General features: G+C 44.6%; 1 protein-coding gene and 1 pseudogene across 2 annotated transcripts in view; both read right to left on the minus strand.

The window, feature by feature from the left end:
• LOC110259862 (transmembrane protein 238-like) overlaps positions 3,077–17,462 on the minus strand; it is a 39,230-nt gene continuing 24,844 nt past the window's right edge. The window contains exons 2-3 of one of the 2 annotated variants that reach the window (XM_021086181.1): positions 8,565–10,529; positions 3,077–3,640 (exon numbers count right to left, since the gene is read on the minus strand). In XM_021086181.1, coding sequence (XP_020941840.1) covers positions 8,593–10,080 — 1,488 coding nt within the window. In that variant the 5' untranslated portion in view covers positions 10,081–10,529 and the 3' untranslated portion in view covers positions 3,077–3,640; positions 8,565–8,592. The remainder of the gene's footprint in view (positions 3,641–8,564; positions 10,530–17,462) is intronic. The other variant, XM_021086182.1, reaches the window with a different exon arrangement.
• LOC110259863 lies at positions 13,294–13,862 on the minus strand (annotated as a pseudogene).

Here is a 17,462-nt window from a genome sequence, read left to right on the forward strand (position 1 = left end):
AAAGAGTATCCTTATGGAATTTTAATTATACATATAGTAACTAAGCAAAAACTTTTACAGTGATTAGTACTTTTTTTTTTTTAATCTCTATTGTCTTTTCTAGGGCCATACCCATGGCATATGGATGTTCCCAGGCTAGGGGTCTAATCAGAGCTATAGCCGCCAGCCAATGCCAGAGCCACAGCAACCTGGGATCCGAGCTATGTTTGCGACCTACACCACAGCTCACAACAACGAAAGATCCTTAACCCACTGAGCGAGGCCAGGGATCGAACCCACAACCTCATGGTTCCTAGTCAGATTCGTTAATCGCTGAGCCACGATGGGACCTCCATCGCTTTTAATCAATCTAGTTGGATTCAGACTTCTGTTTTTGCTCCTTATGTACTTATGGTAGGGAATAATTTACATGTTTTCTTCAACTGTAGTTCTCAGGTCTATCATATCCTATGCACGAATTGCTATTTACATCACTGCATTGATAGGACTAATAAAAATCAATTCATTATGACCATGTATCAACCCCCCATGACCTGGATACCTATGTATCTTACTGAACCTTGGGAACAATACCCCACCTTGCTTATATTACATAATATATTTCAAAAGATTCTTTTTTGGGGAAAATGTATGATTGGATTAATTATGGGGCCATATTTACTACCATTGGTATTATTACATCGGTAGCTATATCTGCTGTAGCCCTGTCTCAGGAAATTCAAACTCATACCTCTGTGAACAATCTGGTCTGAAACTCCTCACAATTGTGGCATGATCAAATTTCAAATGATTTAGCCTTGGAGTTCCCGTCATGGTGCAGTGGTTAACGAATCCGACAAGAACCATGAGGTTGCAGGTTCGATCCCTGGCCTTGCTCAGTGGGTTAAGGATCTTCCGTTGCCGTGAGCTGTGGTGTGGGTCACAGACCTGGCTCAGATCCCGTGTTGCTGTGACTCTGGTGTAGGCCAGTGGCTACAGCTCCGATTAGACCCCTAGCCTGGGATCCTCCATATGGCTCAATAAAAGGCAAAAAGACAAAAAAAAAAAAAAAAAAAAAAAAAAAAGGATTTAGCCTTTCAAGATGAATTGAATAGGCTAAAAGATGAATTTTTTTGGATGGGCAAGGAATTAGGTAGTATTCACACACAATTAAGGCTACCTTGTCATTATAATGTTATTACTTATAATTCCTTTTAAATATAATAGCAGTCTGTATAATTGGGAAAAAAAACTAAGGCTCATGTTTTGGGAGCCTGGGGATGCCACGATGCTATACTAGATATTATAGCCCTTCAAAAGGATATTCAACAATGTAGCTCTATGCACCTAGACACTTATAGGGATCAACTTATTGACAGCATCTTTGCCGGATTTCAGGCTTTTAATCCTCATACCAGGTTTAAAAATCCTAATATTACTTTCATTACTATTTTTTTTTTTTTGGCTTTTGTTTTTTAGCGCCACAGCTGTAGCATATGGAGGTTCCCAGGCTAGCGGTCGAATCGGAGCTGTAGCCGCTGGCCTACACCACAGCCACAGCAATGCCAGATCTGAGCCACATCTGTGACCTACACCACAGCTCACGGCAACGCTGGATCCTTAACCCACTGAGTGAGGCCAGGGATCGAACCTGCAACCTCACGGTTCCTAGTCGGATTCATTTCTGCTGTGCCAAGAAAAGAACTTCTTCGATTTTTTTTAAATTATGAGAACATTACACGGCAGTCAAACATCAAAACACAGCTACATGAGTCAGTACATGAGTCAGCACCACAGCGGGAACTCCTACTCTTGCTTTTTTTTTTTTTTTGCTATTTCTTGGGCCACTCTCACGGCATATGGAGGTTCCCAGGCTAGGGGTCGAATCGGAGCTGTAGTACCGGCTTACGCCAGAGCCACAGAAACGCGGGATCCGAGCCGTGTCTGCAACTTACACCACAGCTCACAGCAACGCCGGATCGTTAACCCACTGAGCAAGGGCAAGGACCGAACCCGCAACCTCATGGTTCCTAGTCGGATTCGTTAACCACTGCACCACGATGGGAACTCCCCCTACTCTTCTAATCATAGATACATTTGTACTTTTTTGTGCAGTCTGCAGAATCTGATTGATCAATAGAAGCCAAATGAAAGCACTGCAATCAAAAATTACCATGACCATTCTTGTACAACAATTACATAAAAAGGGGAGAGATGTTGGAGACCCTTAAACTTCTGAACTCTGCAGAAGGCATACTTGGCGTTATGTGCAAAACACAACAAGCCAAGGAATGATTATCCATGGCAAAGCCAGACAGGCATGTATGCCGACACAGGATTCTAAAGTATAGGGTCCCCTTGGGAAAATAAGATAGAAAGTTATGCATTAACCCTAGCATTTTGTAAGCAACTGTACTTTGTCCTGAAAGCATGCACCTCGGTTTTATTGCTGATTGTTTCTTCAGATCTTGTGAGGTCTGACCTCAGCACTGCCTGTTTTCTGTTCCTGCTTGACTGCACTACTTACGTCATTTAATAAAAGTCATGTGGGCTAAAGCCTAGGTGCCTTTGTTCTGCAGAACAGAGTGCCTCTTGGCCCCCCACTTTCTAAATGTAAAGAATCTTATGTGTCTTTGTTATATGGCACCACTCCTCTTTCAGGTTCCTGTTGCCCTGCCGCGCAGGATGCAGCACCAAAGTACTGCATTACCTAAAAATGTACTTTTACCTATAACTGGAAATTTTAAGAGGAAACTATCTCTAAATTAGAGCATTCTTGCATAAGAATTGACACACAAAAAAACATGAAGAGGAGTTCCTGTTGTGGCTCAGTGGTTAACAAATCCAACTAGGAACCATGAGGTTGCGGGTTTGATCCCTGACCTTGCTCAGCAGGTTAAGGATCCTGCGTTGCCGTGAGCTGTGGTGTAGGTCGCAGACGTGGCTCGGATTCCGGTTGCTGTGGCTCTGGTGTTGGCCAGTGGCTACAGCTCCAATTCGACCCCTAGCCTGGGAACCTCCATATGCTGCAGGAGCAGCCCTAGAAAAGACAAACAGACAAAAACAAAACAAAACAAAAAACCATGAGGAGAGCAGTTCCAAATGAATTTTATTTGATTATCATTAAAATATGCAATCAAATCAGATTTTAAATCCTTGGGAAAAAGGGAAACTCAAGTTACCTAAAGAAAATGAACATATAAATTATAGCATGTTACACTGATTGTATTTATGTTTCTGATACCTGAGAGGTCACAAAGTATCCTTAACTACAAGGAGCTGCATTTTTCAATGTCCATTTCTGTGGAAATTGCACCTCTATCTTCACCCAGAGTATGTGAGATATTATTTTCCACTCAGAAGGCTGGAATGCTTTCACAAGCAAGGTCTGTTTTAAAATCCAACTTATTTTAAAACAATGTTCATTTGGAATAGCATAGTTTATTATGGCTTAAAATTCTGGCAATAAATAACTTTATTGCCTGCAAGCTAGAAAATTCTCCTCAACACTGAAACATGTATACTTGGCAGAGGCAGGCTGGTTATTGTGCTGGTCTCAGGCAGGTCAGGACTCTAGACGGAGATTTCCAAAACAAGGTGAAGGCAAGTATTTGTGCTTTTAGAAACTTGGCACTTAAATCTGGAGGACGATTGGTGAGTTCTGGAAAGACAAAAGCAATTTTACTTGAGATTTTATAAACACAGTGGAACCAAAAAAATTACAGAGTTGTTGTTGATTTTCATTCTCCTTCTGGAAGTAAAGTTTTTGCTTTTTTTTTTTTTTTTTTTTTTTTTTTTTTGGGCTGAACCTGCGACATATGGAAATTCCCCAGCTAGGGGTGGAATTGGAGCTGTAGCTGCCAGCCCACACAGCCACACCACATTTGAGCCGCATCTGCAACCTACACCGCAGCTCATGATCCTTAACCCATCGAGCAAGGCAAAGGATCGAACTGGCACCCTCCTGGATACTAGTTGGTCCATTACTGCTGAGTCACCATGGGAACTCCTGGAAGTAAAGCTTTAAATATTGAAGCCATCCGTAGATTGATCTGGGAGTATTACAGCTCAGATTACAACTAACGGGCTTAAGAAAAAGATTCATTAATAACTTTCACTTGGAAGGGAAGTGTCTAATGTCTAACATACACCTTATAATCATACATCAATTACGAATCAATTCCACCTCCTCCACTGGTGTAACACTGAAAAAATTACATAACCTCCCAATATCAAATCTACCTTCCTTCAAGCGGAGCTAATAATGGTGCCTACCTGATTATTGTGACCAATGAGATGAAACCTGTAAATTACTTAGCAAAGTGCACTATAAACACTCAATAAATGTTAGTTACTATTATTAACAAATGCTCCACATGTTGGGGCATACGGATTGATTCAAAACTACATGGAATGGGAATACACAGATGAATAAAACAAAGGTGAATGAGATTCTCGTGGTCTGGCAGAGAAGATACCATTACTACTTAAGAGGTAATGAGTCATCTGAGGAAAAAAAAGGCTTTTTTTTTAAAGTACTTCATGAACTACAGAGCCTTTTTTTTTTTTTTTTTTTTGGCTGCCCCGAGGCCTATGGAGTTCCCTGGCCAGGGATCAGATCCAAGCCGCAGTCATGACCTAAGGCACAGGTGTGGCAACACAGGTTCCTTAACCACCCACTGTAACTGTGATGGTTCGAACCTGCGTCACAGTTCTCCCAAGACCCAGAGCTCCCAAGACAAGGCCAATCCCTCTGTGCCACATTGGGAACTCCTAGAGTGCCTTTTTTTGTTTTGGTTTTTTTAGGGCCTCACCTGCAGTATATGGAGACTCCCAGGCTAGGGGACGAATGACAGCTACAGCTGCCAGCCTATATCACAGCCACAGCAACTCTGGCTCTGAGCCATGTCTGCAACCTACCCCACAGTTCATGGCAACACAGGATCCTTGACCCACTGAGCAAGGCCAGGGATCAAACCTGTGTCCTTATGGATACTAGTCAGATATGTTTTGGCTGAGCCACGACGGGAACTCCTACAGTGCGATTTTTGATTTACTCTAGTTCAGGGTTTCTCACCCTCACACTCAGTGTTGCAGGGGGCTGGCCTGGGCACTGTCTGGCCTCTACCCCCTGGAGGCTTGCAGCACCCGCATCCCTCTCTGCTGTGGGCTGTGACTGTGATCCTCAAAGATCAAACCCGTCATCACTTTCCCCTCCTGCTCTCCACAGAGCCCGGTGCCTGCCTGTGTGGCCAGCGGTCTGCTCAGGGCCTGAATGTTACCACCTACACATTCTCGACTCTGCTGTTGGCAAATAGTAGGCACCAAATGGTGGGCTCTCACTCTGGGAGTCAGAGACCAGGCTAATCGCCTCGCCACGTTGGCAGACAAAGAAAAGATGGCTGGATTCTCCGAGAAGAGAGAAAGATGCCCTAGGGCCTGCGAGTCACTAGAGCAGAGAGAAAAACACCACTCTGGTTGCAAACCAGGCCCCAGCCAGGCCCGCCTCCCTCTCCCTTGGGCCAGGTGCTCTCCTAAGGTGGATGACTCCAGCTGATGCAACCGAGTCAAGGCGACTGCACAGTCTACCCCCCCAGGAAATGGGAGCAGGGTCAGCAGCGGTGGGGGGGGGGGCATGGGTGGGCAGTGTTACTCTCATATAAGCAGCCACTTAATATCTTGGATGTTGCCTTTTTTGTGTTTGTTTTTAAAGGATTTTGGATTTTTATTCCAAATGTAACAATAATTTGTTGGAGGCGTGACACGATCCTTGATTTACAAATGGAAAGTTTAGGTTTTTCATACAGTCACTAGAAATACAGTTGAAAATACTATGATATTGGGGAAGCTGTTCGCCCTTCAGAAACTTAAGATAAATGGACTTTGAAGATTAAAGATTGGTACAAGTTTTGTTATAATTGACCTGTGACACAGTTGAACACTTGGATAAATGACTTCCATTTAGATTCTAGTATTTAGTGGCTGGATATACTGAGGAAGCTCCCTAAAAACAAGTGCCAAGGGTTTATTATTAGACTATCAATATTTTATTTTACAGTCTATAAAATCCACAGAACTGGCACACAGGTAAAATTGTATGAATGCATATTACTTCCCGTACACCTAATGAAAACACGGCATCTGCCTTAAGTGGGGGTGAAGTCTGCAAATGACAACAAAGTAATTAGAATTTTCCCCCTTAGACTGTGTCTTCCATTGGAGGTTTTTTGTTTGTTTTTTGGCTTTTTGCCATTTTCTTGGGCCGCTCTCGCAGCATATGGAGGTTCCCAGGCTAGGGGTCAAATCAGAGCTGTAGCCGCCGGCCTATGCCAGAGCCACAGCAACTCAGGATCCGAGCCGCATCTGCAACCTACACCACAGCTCACGGCCACACCGGATCCTTAACCCACTGAGCGAGGCCAGGGATCAAACCTGCAACCTCATGGTTCCTAGTTGGATTCGTTAACCACTGCGCCACGACGGGAAGTCCTGGAGTTATTTTTTTAAGCGGCAATTCTTTGAGCATTTCGGACTTTAACAGCCACTTTAATTGATTTTATTTATGCTTGCCTCTTGAGCTAATAGGAAAGCCACTCTATGCTGGATTTTTGCCTTTTAGCCCACAGAGTCTAAAATATTTACTATCTGGGCCTTTACAGAAAACATTTGTCAACCTCCATTTTCAATAAGTACTTATCTTGCCATCAATAAAGAGAAATGTAGGAGTTCCCGTTGTGGCTCAGTGGTTAACAAATCCATAGTATCCATGAGGTTGCAGGTTTCATCCTTGGCCTCCCTCGGTGGGTTAAGGATCTGGCATTGCCGTGAGCTGTGGTGTAGGTCACAGACGTGGCTCGGATCCCACGTTGCTATGGCTGTGGTGTAGGCCGGTGGCTATAGCTCTGATTAGACCCCTGGCCTGGGAACCTCCATATGCTGTGGGAGTGGCCCTAGAAAAGGCAAAAAGACCCCCCCCCCAAAAAAAAGAGAGAGAGAAAGAAATGTATCATAAAGGTGTCATTCTACCTGATGTCCTCTTGAGACATGAAGACAAGAGTACAGCCATTTTGGGAAAGGACAGGGAATGGCCTCGAGCAAAACAGGCCTTGCAAGCTAAAGAACAAAGGCCCTGGGGGCCTGAGTTCCAGAGATAAAACAAAAAAAACCAACCAAGCCCATAGGAATAAAACATTAACTTTATCTCTGTTTCACTAAGTATACCTAGTTGTCCCAAGACAAGAAGCGCAACCATAAATTTTTTTGTCTTTTTTTTTGTTGTTGTTGTTGTTGCTATTTCTTGGGCCGCTCCCGCGGCATATGGAGGTTCCCAGGCTAGGGGTTGAATCGGAGCTGTAGCCACCGGTCTACGCCAGAGCCACAGCAACGCGGGATCCGAGCCGCGTCTGCAACTTACACCACAGCTCACGGCAACGCCGGATCGTTAACCCACTGAGCAAGGGCAGGGACCGAACCCGCAACCTCATGGTTCCTAGTCGGATTCGTTAACCACTGCGCCACGACAGGAACTCCATCAACCATAAATTTTAAAATTGTCTCTTCCTGTGCTTTCTTTCTTTCTTTCTTTTTTTTTTTTTTTGTCTTTTGTCTTTTGTCTTTGTAGGGCCACACCCGTGGCATATAGAGATTCCCAGGCTAGGGGTCGAGCTGGAACTGCAGTTGCCAGCCTACACTACAGCCACAGCAAAGCGGGATCCAAGCCATGTCTGCGACCTACACCACAGCTCACGGCAATGCCAGATCCTTAATCCACTGAGAGAGGCCAGGGATAGAACCAGCAACATTATGGTTCCTAGTCAGATTCGCTTCCACTGCGCCATGACGGGAACTCCGTCTTCCTGTGCTTTCTTGCAGAAAATTCTCATGCCTGTCTTTCCTTCTCACCGAAGCACTCCCTAGTCCTGACAGCCACCTGCTGCTGATCAAAGAGGTTTGATGATTTCTGGAAATTATTCGTGATCATAAGACAACACCACTGCCTTTTGTTATAAAAGCAACTTGCCTCTTCTGCTCTGGGAGCTGGCACTCCCCCACGGACCCCCTCACAAGCTCATGAGGAAGTTCCAAGCCAGTGATGGAACCTGAACTACAGCAGTGACCCAAGCCACAGAAGTGAAGATCCAGGATCCTTAACCTGCTGAGCCACCAGGGAACTCCACAAGCTCTCTCTTTTAACAAAAAGCTTTGCTTGCCTGAGTCCCGTGGAAGTGAAATTCACTTCTATGGTATCGCTGTCCAAGAATCTAGAAAGGGTCCAGTAACAATCTTTATAGAAAAAAACAAGTTACGTACAAGTAAATAAACTCCTGAAAGTGTTTTCCAGGAGGAATACCCATGGAGACCACACTTAAGAGTTAGAAACTATCGGTAAAACCATAAAACCTTAACAGCAACTATGAGCACTAAGTTTCCCAAACCTACCAAAGTTCAAATGACCTAATTCCTGAGGGAAAGCCCACTTTACCTCCAGGAACTTAATGTTTCTGAACAGAGGGGGTTGAGGAAACCACCAGAGTACATACCCAGCAACAATTAAATGCTGCGGGTATTCCTCCAGAGGCACTTACTTTTCAGAGGCTGGGGTCTGGCTCTGTGCTAGAGTGAGCAACTCTTCTTTGCCAGGTCAGGGGTGGGCCACCTCCTGGGGGACACTGACTCCTGGGCATGAGCAGCTGGAGTTGGGGACTCAGGGAGCACTGATGCCACATCAGGGGGGTTTGGACTTAGCTTCTGGCCCACTGGTGGCGGGGTCTTGAAAGCCAATGACTTTCCGTGAAATTCCTGGGCAGACAGGGACTGGCCTGGTTCAACCCTTTGTACTGAAGAGCTGCTCTGGGTGGCCTGTTGGGTGTGATCCATGGCCTGAAAGTCCTGGATGGTCTGAGCCACCTGAGGGTCCACCATTTGGGTCTGAAAAGACTGTGTGGGCAGAAGTTGGAGCAGAGAGACTGGGGTGGCCAGATTCTGGGCTTGGGAAGCCTGAACAGGCGGTGGCTGAGTTTGACAGGCTTGAGAAAGATTTTGGAGCTGGGTCTGGGCAGCCACAGGCACCAGGAGGTGGCTCTGTGAAGTAACAGTCATTACGGAATGCCTCTGAGAGGCCACAGGTACCAGAGGCTGGCTCTGGGAGGTAAGGATGGTCAGAGGTTGGTTCGTAGAAGACAAGGGGACAGCAGGCTGGCTCCTAGAGGCAAGTGTGACTGCAGGGGCCTGGCTAGCAGCAGCCAACAAAACTACAGGCTGCTTCTTTGAAGTCACAACAGGTACAGACTGGCTTGCAGAGGGCAAGGGGACATCGGGCTGGTTCCTAGAGGCAAGAGTGGCTGCAGGCAGCTGGCTTTTAGAAGTCAGAATAAGTACAGGCTGGCTCATAGAGGCCAAGGGGACTACGGGTAGGCTCTTCGAAGCCAGGATGGCTGGAGTTAGAGGCTGGTCCAGAGAAGACGGAGTTAACTGCGGCTGTACCTGATGGGTCGATGGCAAACTAGTCTTAGGGCCTAGGGCACCAGGACTGGGGCCCAGTGAGCAAACTTCCTCTGCGCTTTTGACAGCTTCAGGTTGGGGGAGATCCTCGATATCGCGAGCCGCATCGCTCTCCTTGGCACTTTCCATGTGGTCTTTGACCTGGTCCTCCTGGTCTAGCTGGCCCAGCTGACCTGTGACGGTCATCTTCATTGAAGCACTCTCTGGCAGGATCCTCCTGCGGCACTGACGCCGATGCCGCATCCGCATAAAGGTGCTGGAAACATTGCCGATGGAGAAAGAGAAGCGGTTGCTGATGGTCTGGCTCAGGATTTCCAGCGTGGTGGCGGAGGGCAGGTGGTAGGGTCTGGGTGTGGGCTCTTCAGAAGGCAGTTCGATGTTAGCGCTGTACCAGAAAACCCACCAAAGGAGGCTGAGGAAGATGATGATGGAACCCAAGTAGAGCAACAGGTCGTAGAAGAGCAGGTTGGCGAAGACCCCGGTAAGGAGCACGGTGGCGCCCACCGTGTCGAAGGCGACGCCCAGCCAAAAGAAATGCCTGCAACGGCCCAGGCCCCGCCGGTTCTTGGTCTGATCGACGTCGTTAATCGGAAGCTCCATGAACCTGGTCCCAAGAAGCTGCCAGGCAGGAGGCGCCGCCACAGGCGGGCAGTGGCCGCTGGGTCCCCATAGCAACGCCTTGGGGGCGAGGCCAGCAGGAGGCGGGACGAGAGGGCGGGAAAGTGCAGCCGCCGCTCACCAGCCTAGAGGGAAAAAAGGACACCGCCCCCAGAGCCGGGCGCACGCGCAGTGCGCACCGTCGACCGCGCGGTCGCCTTCTCCGCATGCGCAGTGTCTCCTCCGGGCGCTACCTTCTGGCGTTCGTGTAGCCGAAGACCCCCGAGAGCGGAGTGTTTACTTCCGAGGCGGTGGTCTGTGTCCCGGTTGTCAGGGAAGGACGTTAATATATTCCTTCCCCCGCCTTCCCGCAAGGTGGCGAAATCCTGAAGGAGGGCAAAGGTCAAGGGCCCTAGTCTAGTAAATTGCCCCTCTCACCGTGGAGTAAGAATCTGAAAAAGAATGGATATATATGTATGTGTGAGTGATTCATGTTGCTGTACACCTGAAACTAATACAACATTGTAAATTAACTATTCTAATAAAATTTAAAATAATACTTCTTACTGTATGTAATTTTCAATGGAGAGAATTGCCATGTTTCACAATTTTTCATGAGCCAGTAACTGTCTTTAATTTTAAATTACTTCACACTTACCAAAGCATCTTTCACAGGACCCCGTCATTGTGACTAGTAATGTTCAAAAAAAAGGGGGGAGTTCCCGTCGTTGCTCAGTGGTTAACGAATCCGACTAGGTTGCAAGTTTGATCCCTGGCCTCACTCAGTGGGTTAAGGATCCGGCGTTACCTTGAGCTGTGATGTAGGTCGCAGACGTGGCTTGGATCTGGCGTTGCTGTGGCTGTAGTGTAGGCCAGCAGCTACAGCTCCGATTAGACCCCTAACCTGGGAACCTCCATATGCTCCGGGTGAAGCCCTGAAAAAAGACAAAAATAAATACCTTTTTAAAAAAGGTACATAAATTCAGTTTTGAAATTTAGATAAGATTACACCAAGCAAAATTTATAAATCAATTTTAGAAGACAAAACCATAATGGTGATTTTTAGCATATGAGTGGTTGATAGTGCATGCTACTTAAAATCATTGAAAACGAAATTTTGGCAGGAACTAAATTGTCAATATTTGAGAGTCAAGTTAGTGGCTGCTTGTTACAAATCATATATATTCATTGAAAATAATTTTTCCCCAATTAATATCTGAAGACACTCAACAACAAAAAAGCCAACAACCCAATTGAAAAATGGGCAAAACACCTGAATAGACATTTCTCCAAAGAAGATATACAGATGGCCAACAAGCACATGAAAAAATGCTCAACATCCCTGATTATTAGACAAATGCAAATCAAAGCTACCATATATGAAGTACCACCTCACACCAGTCAAAATGGCCATCATTAATAAGTCCACAAATAACAAATACTGGAGAGGTGTGGAGAAAAGGGAACTCTCCTGCACTGTTGGTGAGAATGTAAATTGGTACAACCTCTATGGAAAACAGTATGGAGTTTCCTCAGAAATCTGTACATAGACCTACCATATGATCTAGCAATCCCACTCGGGCATATATCCGGACAAAACTTTCCTTGAAAAAGACACGTTCATTGCAGCACTCTTCACAATAGCCAAGACATGGAAACTACCTAAATGTCCATCAACAGATGATTGGATTAGGAAGATGTGGTATATATATATGATGGAATACTATTCAGCCATTAAAAAAACAAAATAATGCCATTTGCAGCAACATGGATGGAACTAGAGACTCTCATAATGAGTGAAGTAAGTCAGAAAGAGAATGACAAATACCACAAGGTATCACTTATATCTGGGATCTAATATATGGCACAAATGAACCTTTCCACAGAAAAGCAACACATGGACTTGGAGAATAGACTTGTGGTTGCCAAGAGGGAGGGGAAGGGAGTGGGATGACTGGGAACCTGGGGTTAATGGATGGAAACTATTGCCTTTGGAAGGGATAAGCAATGGGATCCTGCTGTGTAGCACTGGGAACTGTCTAGTCACTTATGATGGAGCATGATAATGTTCGAAAAAAGAATGTATACATGTGTGTGTAACTGGGTCACCATGCTATACAGTAGAAAATTGACAGAACACTGTAAATCAGGTATAATGAACAAAATTAAAACCATATAAAAAATAAAAATCTGAAGACAATTTTTTTCCAGTTACCTTGGAGTTTATTTAAACTAAGAGAAAATGGTCATAATGTTTTCATGCAATACATACTTGGGTCTTTAAATAACAATTGTGACAAATACAAGAAAGAATTAAGGAATGCTGCACTTGTGATCCAACATTTAGGGTTGTACATAATTTAAAAAAATGTCTTGGACTTCCCGTCGTGGTGCAGTGGAAATGAATCTGACTAGGAACCATGAGGTTGTGGGTTCTATCCCTGGCCTCACTCAGTGGGTTAAGGATCCGGCGTTGCTGTGGTGTAAGTCTCAGACACGGCTCGGATCTGGTGTTGCTGTGGCTGTGGGGTAGGCTGGCAGCTACAGCTCTGATTAGACCTCTACCCTGGGAACCTCCATATGCCACAGGGGCAGCCCTCAAAAGACAAAAAAAAAAAAAGAAAGAAAAGAAATGTCTCAAACAGTTTTCGAAATACTGTAGTAGCCAATATATAGTGGCATGCCTTAGGTAGCCATAGGAACTCAGTTTAGAAAAGAAAGAAAAAAGGAGTTCCGGTCGTGGCGCAGTGGTTAATGAATCCGACTAGGAACCAAGAGGTTGCGGGTTCGGTCCCTGCCCTTGCTCAGTGGGTTAAGGATCCGGCCTTGCCGTGACCTGTGGTGTAGGTTGCAGATGGGGCTCGGATCCCGCGTTGCTGTGGCTCTGGCGTAGGCCTTCATTCCCAGGCTGAATCGACCCCTAGCCTGGGAACCTCCATATGCCGTGGGAGCAGCCCAAGAAATAGCAAAAAAGAAAGGAAGAAAGAAAGAAAAAAAAAATCACACTTGGAGCTACTCAATTTCTTCAAAATCATTGAGCAAGAAAAGCAACAGTGAACTTCCATATAGATTTTACATAGCTTCTATACAGTACCTTGACTTAAATCTAAGAACAAAAGTTAAGACTCTCCTCCTCTATTTTTGGTAAACAACTGCTTGGCAAACTTAGATGACTTTTCCCCTTGGATTTTACCTGGGAGTGGCCTTTTGAAGTTTTTATTTAAAAGAGGGCAGGTTTGGCACTTTTATACTGATGTCACCCATGTTAATATTTCTTGGGATCTCAGGGAGGTTTATATTCTTTACAGCTGTTACAGCCGGAGCTGGAGCTCCTGCTAAGCCAGCCTCAGATTTGCCCAGTTTATTTGTGCATCAGTTTGTGTAGCAATCTCATTCATGTTGGTCTCTAATACCATTCCTCCCATGACCATTTCTGCAAGAATACTGTGAACCTTATCTACATGGAAAATTAAATCCACCTCACAGACGTTTTCAAAACATTTGTCTAACGTTTCCACAAATACTTGAATTAGATCTAAAATGCCAAGTTCACTTTCTAAAGAATCACACAGAAGACAAAATGTAATTGTGTAATGTCTATAAATCAGTTTTCAGATCCTCCAATTAATAATCCTCCTTTTAGGAAATTACATTTTCATCTCTCTTAGATACCGAATGGAATGTCTCCCTGATGATTTGTTGTTGTGTATCTCCCCTGTAGGGCTGCTAGAACTTGGAGAGCCGCGGTTTCGTGTGGTTATTAAGAGGAGGATCGCCTTGATCATGGCTGAGCCAGGTCCACCCGCTGAGCAGGGGGTGCGGGTGAGGCTCGCCTCGGGATCTCGCGGGTGATCCTTCCCCACCCGTCCTTTCCTGTGCGCATGGGGGACCCCGCTCCTTTCCTGTGCGCATGGGGGACCCCGAGTTGCGGGGCGGAGCTTGGAGCGACAATTTAATTTTTTTTTTTTTTGGTCTTTTTGTCTTTTGTTGTTGTTGCTATTTCTTGGGCCGCTCCCGCGGCATATGGAGGTTCCCAGGCTAGGAGTTGAATCGGAGCTGTAGCCACCGGCCTACGCCAGAGCCACAGCAACGCGGGATCCGAGCCGCGTCTGCAACCTACACCACAGCTCACGGCAACCAACGCCGGATCGTTAACCCACTGAGCAAGGGTAGGGACCGAACCCGTAACCTCATGGTTCCTAGTCGGATTCGTTAACCACTGCGCCACCACGGGAACTCCCGACAATTTAATTTTTTATGTCTTCATTTAAAAGATGAAATGATAATTTCTGTAATACCCTAATATTTTATTTTATTTTAATTTAATTTAATTTTGTTTTTATAGCGCCACACCTGCCGGCATATGGAGGTTCCCAGGCTGGGGATCAAATGGGAGCTACAGCTGCCCTGCTATGCCACAGCCACATCTTCACCCTTGGATACTTAACCCACTGAATGAGGCCAGGGATGGAACCTGTGTCCTCATGGATGCTAGTCAGATTCCTTAACCGCTGAGCCACGAAGGGAACTCCAGTAATTGATCTTTTATTTATTTATTTATTTTAGCAGCCTCAGTGACATATGGAGGTTCCCAGGCTGTGTATACGAGCTACACCACAGCTCCTGGCAATGCTGGGTCCTTAACCCACTGAGCAAGGCCAGGGATGGTACCTGCGTCCTCATGGATCCTAGTCAGATTCATTTCCACTGAGCCACGCTGGGAACTCCCAATAACTGATAATTTAACCCAGTGATTGATATACAGTTCCAGTTTGTTTATGTTTTTTTATTGTCTATTTATTTTCTATAGGTCACATAGTCAGGTGTCTTGCTGACATTTTATATCCCTCAAGCATACTTGCAAAGTTACTTTCTTTTGTTGTAAGCAAGGGGGTAAGCCTTTAAGCATGAAGCTGTATATATTGGCAGGGTTTCTCATTGGAGGATTTTCTTATATTTTTTTACTTGTTTCAAAGTATCATCCAACACTGATAAATTGCATTAAAATGTATGATCTATTTGCACCAAAATGCTTTTGATTTCAGAATAGTGTATTTCCTCATTTGATATTATACATGTTAGAATGTTAATTCACGTGGGAAATGCTGATTGCATCTGATCCTGATATCCATTGTATATCCTTTATATGTCTATAATGTATATAACCCATATGCTCGTCAAATTTGGAAAACAAATTTTTGTCTTTAATAAAATATTCAAAAGAATTACATTTGATTTTATAGAAGCAGAAGTTTTGCATATAAAATTTGAGCAAAACAAGACAAATGTGGGATAATCATTTAGGGAGAGGAAATAATGGCTTCTACTCCTTTATACACCTACTGTGGCTGTTCCATTGTCATTTATCTGCAATATCTTTTTCCAGATAATAATTTCCCAAGTTTGGCCATATTAAATTTTTCTTTCAATAAAGTTGATACATTTTCTGTTGTCATGACAGTTCAGTACTCAATGTGAACATAATTTATAATCTGACACATTTGTTAATACTAGGTTGCATACGTTTTTTTTGTTTTGTTTTTGGGGGTTTTTTTTGGCTTTTTTTTTGTATTTTTGCCATTTCTTGGGCCACTCCTGCGGCATATGGAGGTTCCCAGGTTAGGGGTCGAATCGCAGCTATAGCCACTGGCTTACACCACAGCCACAGCAACGCCAGATCCGAGCCGTGTCTGCGACCTACACCACAGCTCATGGCAAGGCCGGATCGTTAACCCACTGAGCAAGGCCAGGGATCGAACCTGCAACCTCATGGTTCCCAGTCAAATTCGTTAACCACTGTGCCACCACGGGAACTCCTGCATACGTTTTAAAATGGGAAAGTAAGGAAGAGTGTTTTCCTTCTTATGTTCTCAATGGTATTTCAGGCTTCATGAAATTTCCTACTAGCATTATCAGTTCCTTTTTTTTTTTTTTTTTTGTCTTTTTGTCTTTTTGCCTTTTCTAGGGCTGCTCCCGAGGCATATGAAGGTTCCCAGGCTAGGGGTCGAATTGGAGCTGTAGCCACTGGCCTATGCTAGAGCCACAGAAAGGAGGGATCCAAGCCGAGGGTGTGACCTACATCACAGCTCACGGCAATACCGGATCCTTAACCCACTGAGCAAGGCCAGGGATGGAACCTGCAACTAATAGTTCCTAGTCGGATTCATTAACCACTGAACCACGATGGGAACTCCTATCAGTTCCTTTTAAATTCTGTTACACAGATAAAGCACAGATCCCTTTCCGTCATTACCTACATGACTATTCTTATAAGCTATAAATTCATCTAAATTGAGAAAGATTTGGGGGTTTCAGCTTCCAATGCTTTCTTGTGATCCTCTAAGAAGTTTTTTTTTTTTTTTTGCATGAAACTAATCTTTTATTTTATTTTTGTAAACTCTCTTTCTCTCTCTCTCACTTTGTCTCTTACCTGCCCCAGGGTATATGGAGTTCCTAGGCCAGGGATTAGATCTGAGCCATAGTTGCAACCTATGCCACAGCTGTAGCAACACTTTAAAGAATCCAGTGCAGATCCTTCAACCCAGTGAGATCAAGTCTGTGTCCCAGCGCTCCAGAGATGCCGCCAATCCTGTGGCGCCACAGCAAGAACTCCCCTTCCTTCCTTCTTCCTTCCCTCCCTCTCTCCCTCTTTCTTTCTTCCACACTCTCAGTATGTGGAAATTACTGGGCCATGGATCAAACCTGTGTCACATCAGTGACCTGAGCCACAGAAGTGACAACACCAAATGCTCAGCCCACTGAGTCACCAGGGAACTCCAAGGGTGGCCAATCTTTTAAAGAGCCGTTGTAAGACACAGACATACAGATCAAAAACCTTATAATATAGAATAGATAATTATATATCTATATGTTTTTTAACACCAAAATGCAAAAAATAAACATTTTAAAGAAAGTGTATATTAGTTTGCATTATTTGCCTTTCTGTGACAAAAACATTATTATTTACATAAAACCACCACAGCACTAGTTAACAGCGGCAGCAAACCTTTGTAATTTTAGAGTCTAAAAATCACTGGGGTTCTAGTATAGACCCAGAAAATTATAATTCCTCAACCTTCTGAACTCAGAAGAACTCTGAATGAAAGACTCTCCACTGGCGATCCTTTATGGGATAGAATAACCACATTCTCTTTTACTTATTTCAGCTTCTTCGAGAAAGAGTTAGTTGTCCAGCAGAAAAACACTCCTGAGTGTTTCTTGTTCTGTTTGTCCATTTTCAGTTCAGGTTTGGACAGTCATATTTTCTTTTTTTTTTTTTCTGGCCCCTCCACTGCATTTGGAATTCCCAGGCTAGGGATCAGATCCAAGCTATAGTTGCAATCTAAGCCACAGCTGTGGCAACACCGAATCCTTAACCCATTGTG

Source organism: Sus scrofa, chromosome 3 (assembly GCF_000003025.6).
Source record: "Sus scrofa isolate TJ Tabasco breed Duroc chromosome 3, Sscrofa11.1, whole genome shotgun sequence".
Taxonomy (NCBI): Eukaryota; Metazoa; Chordata; class Mammalia; order Artiodactyla; family Suidae; genus Sus; species Sus scrofa.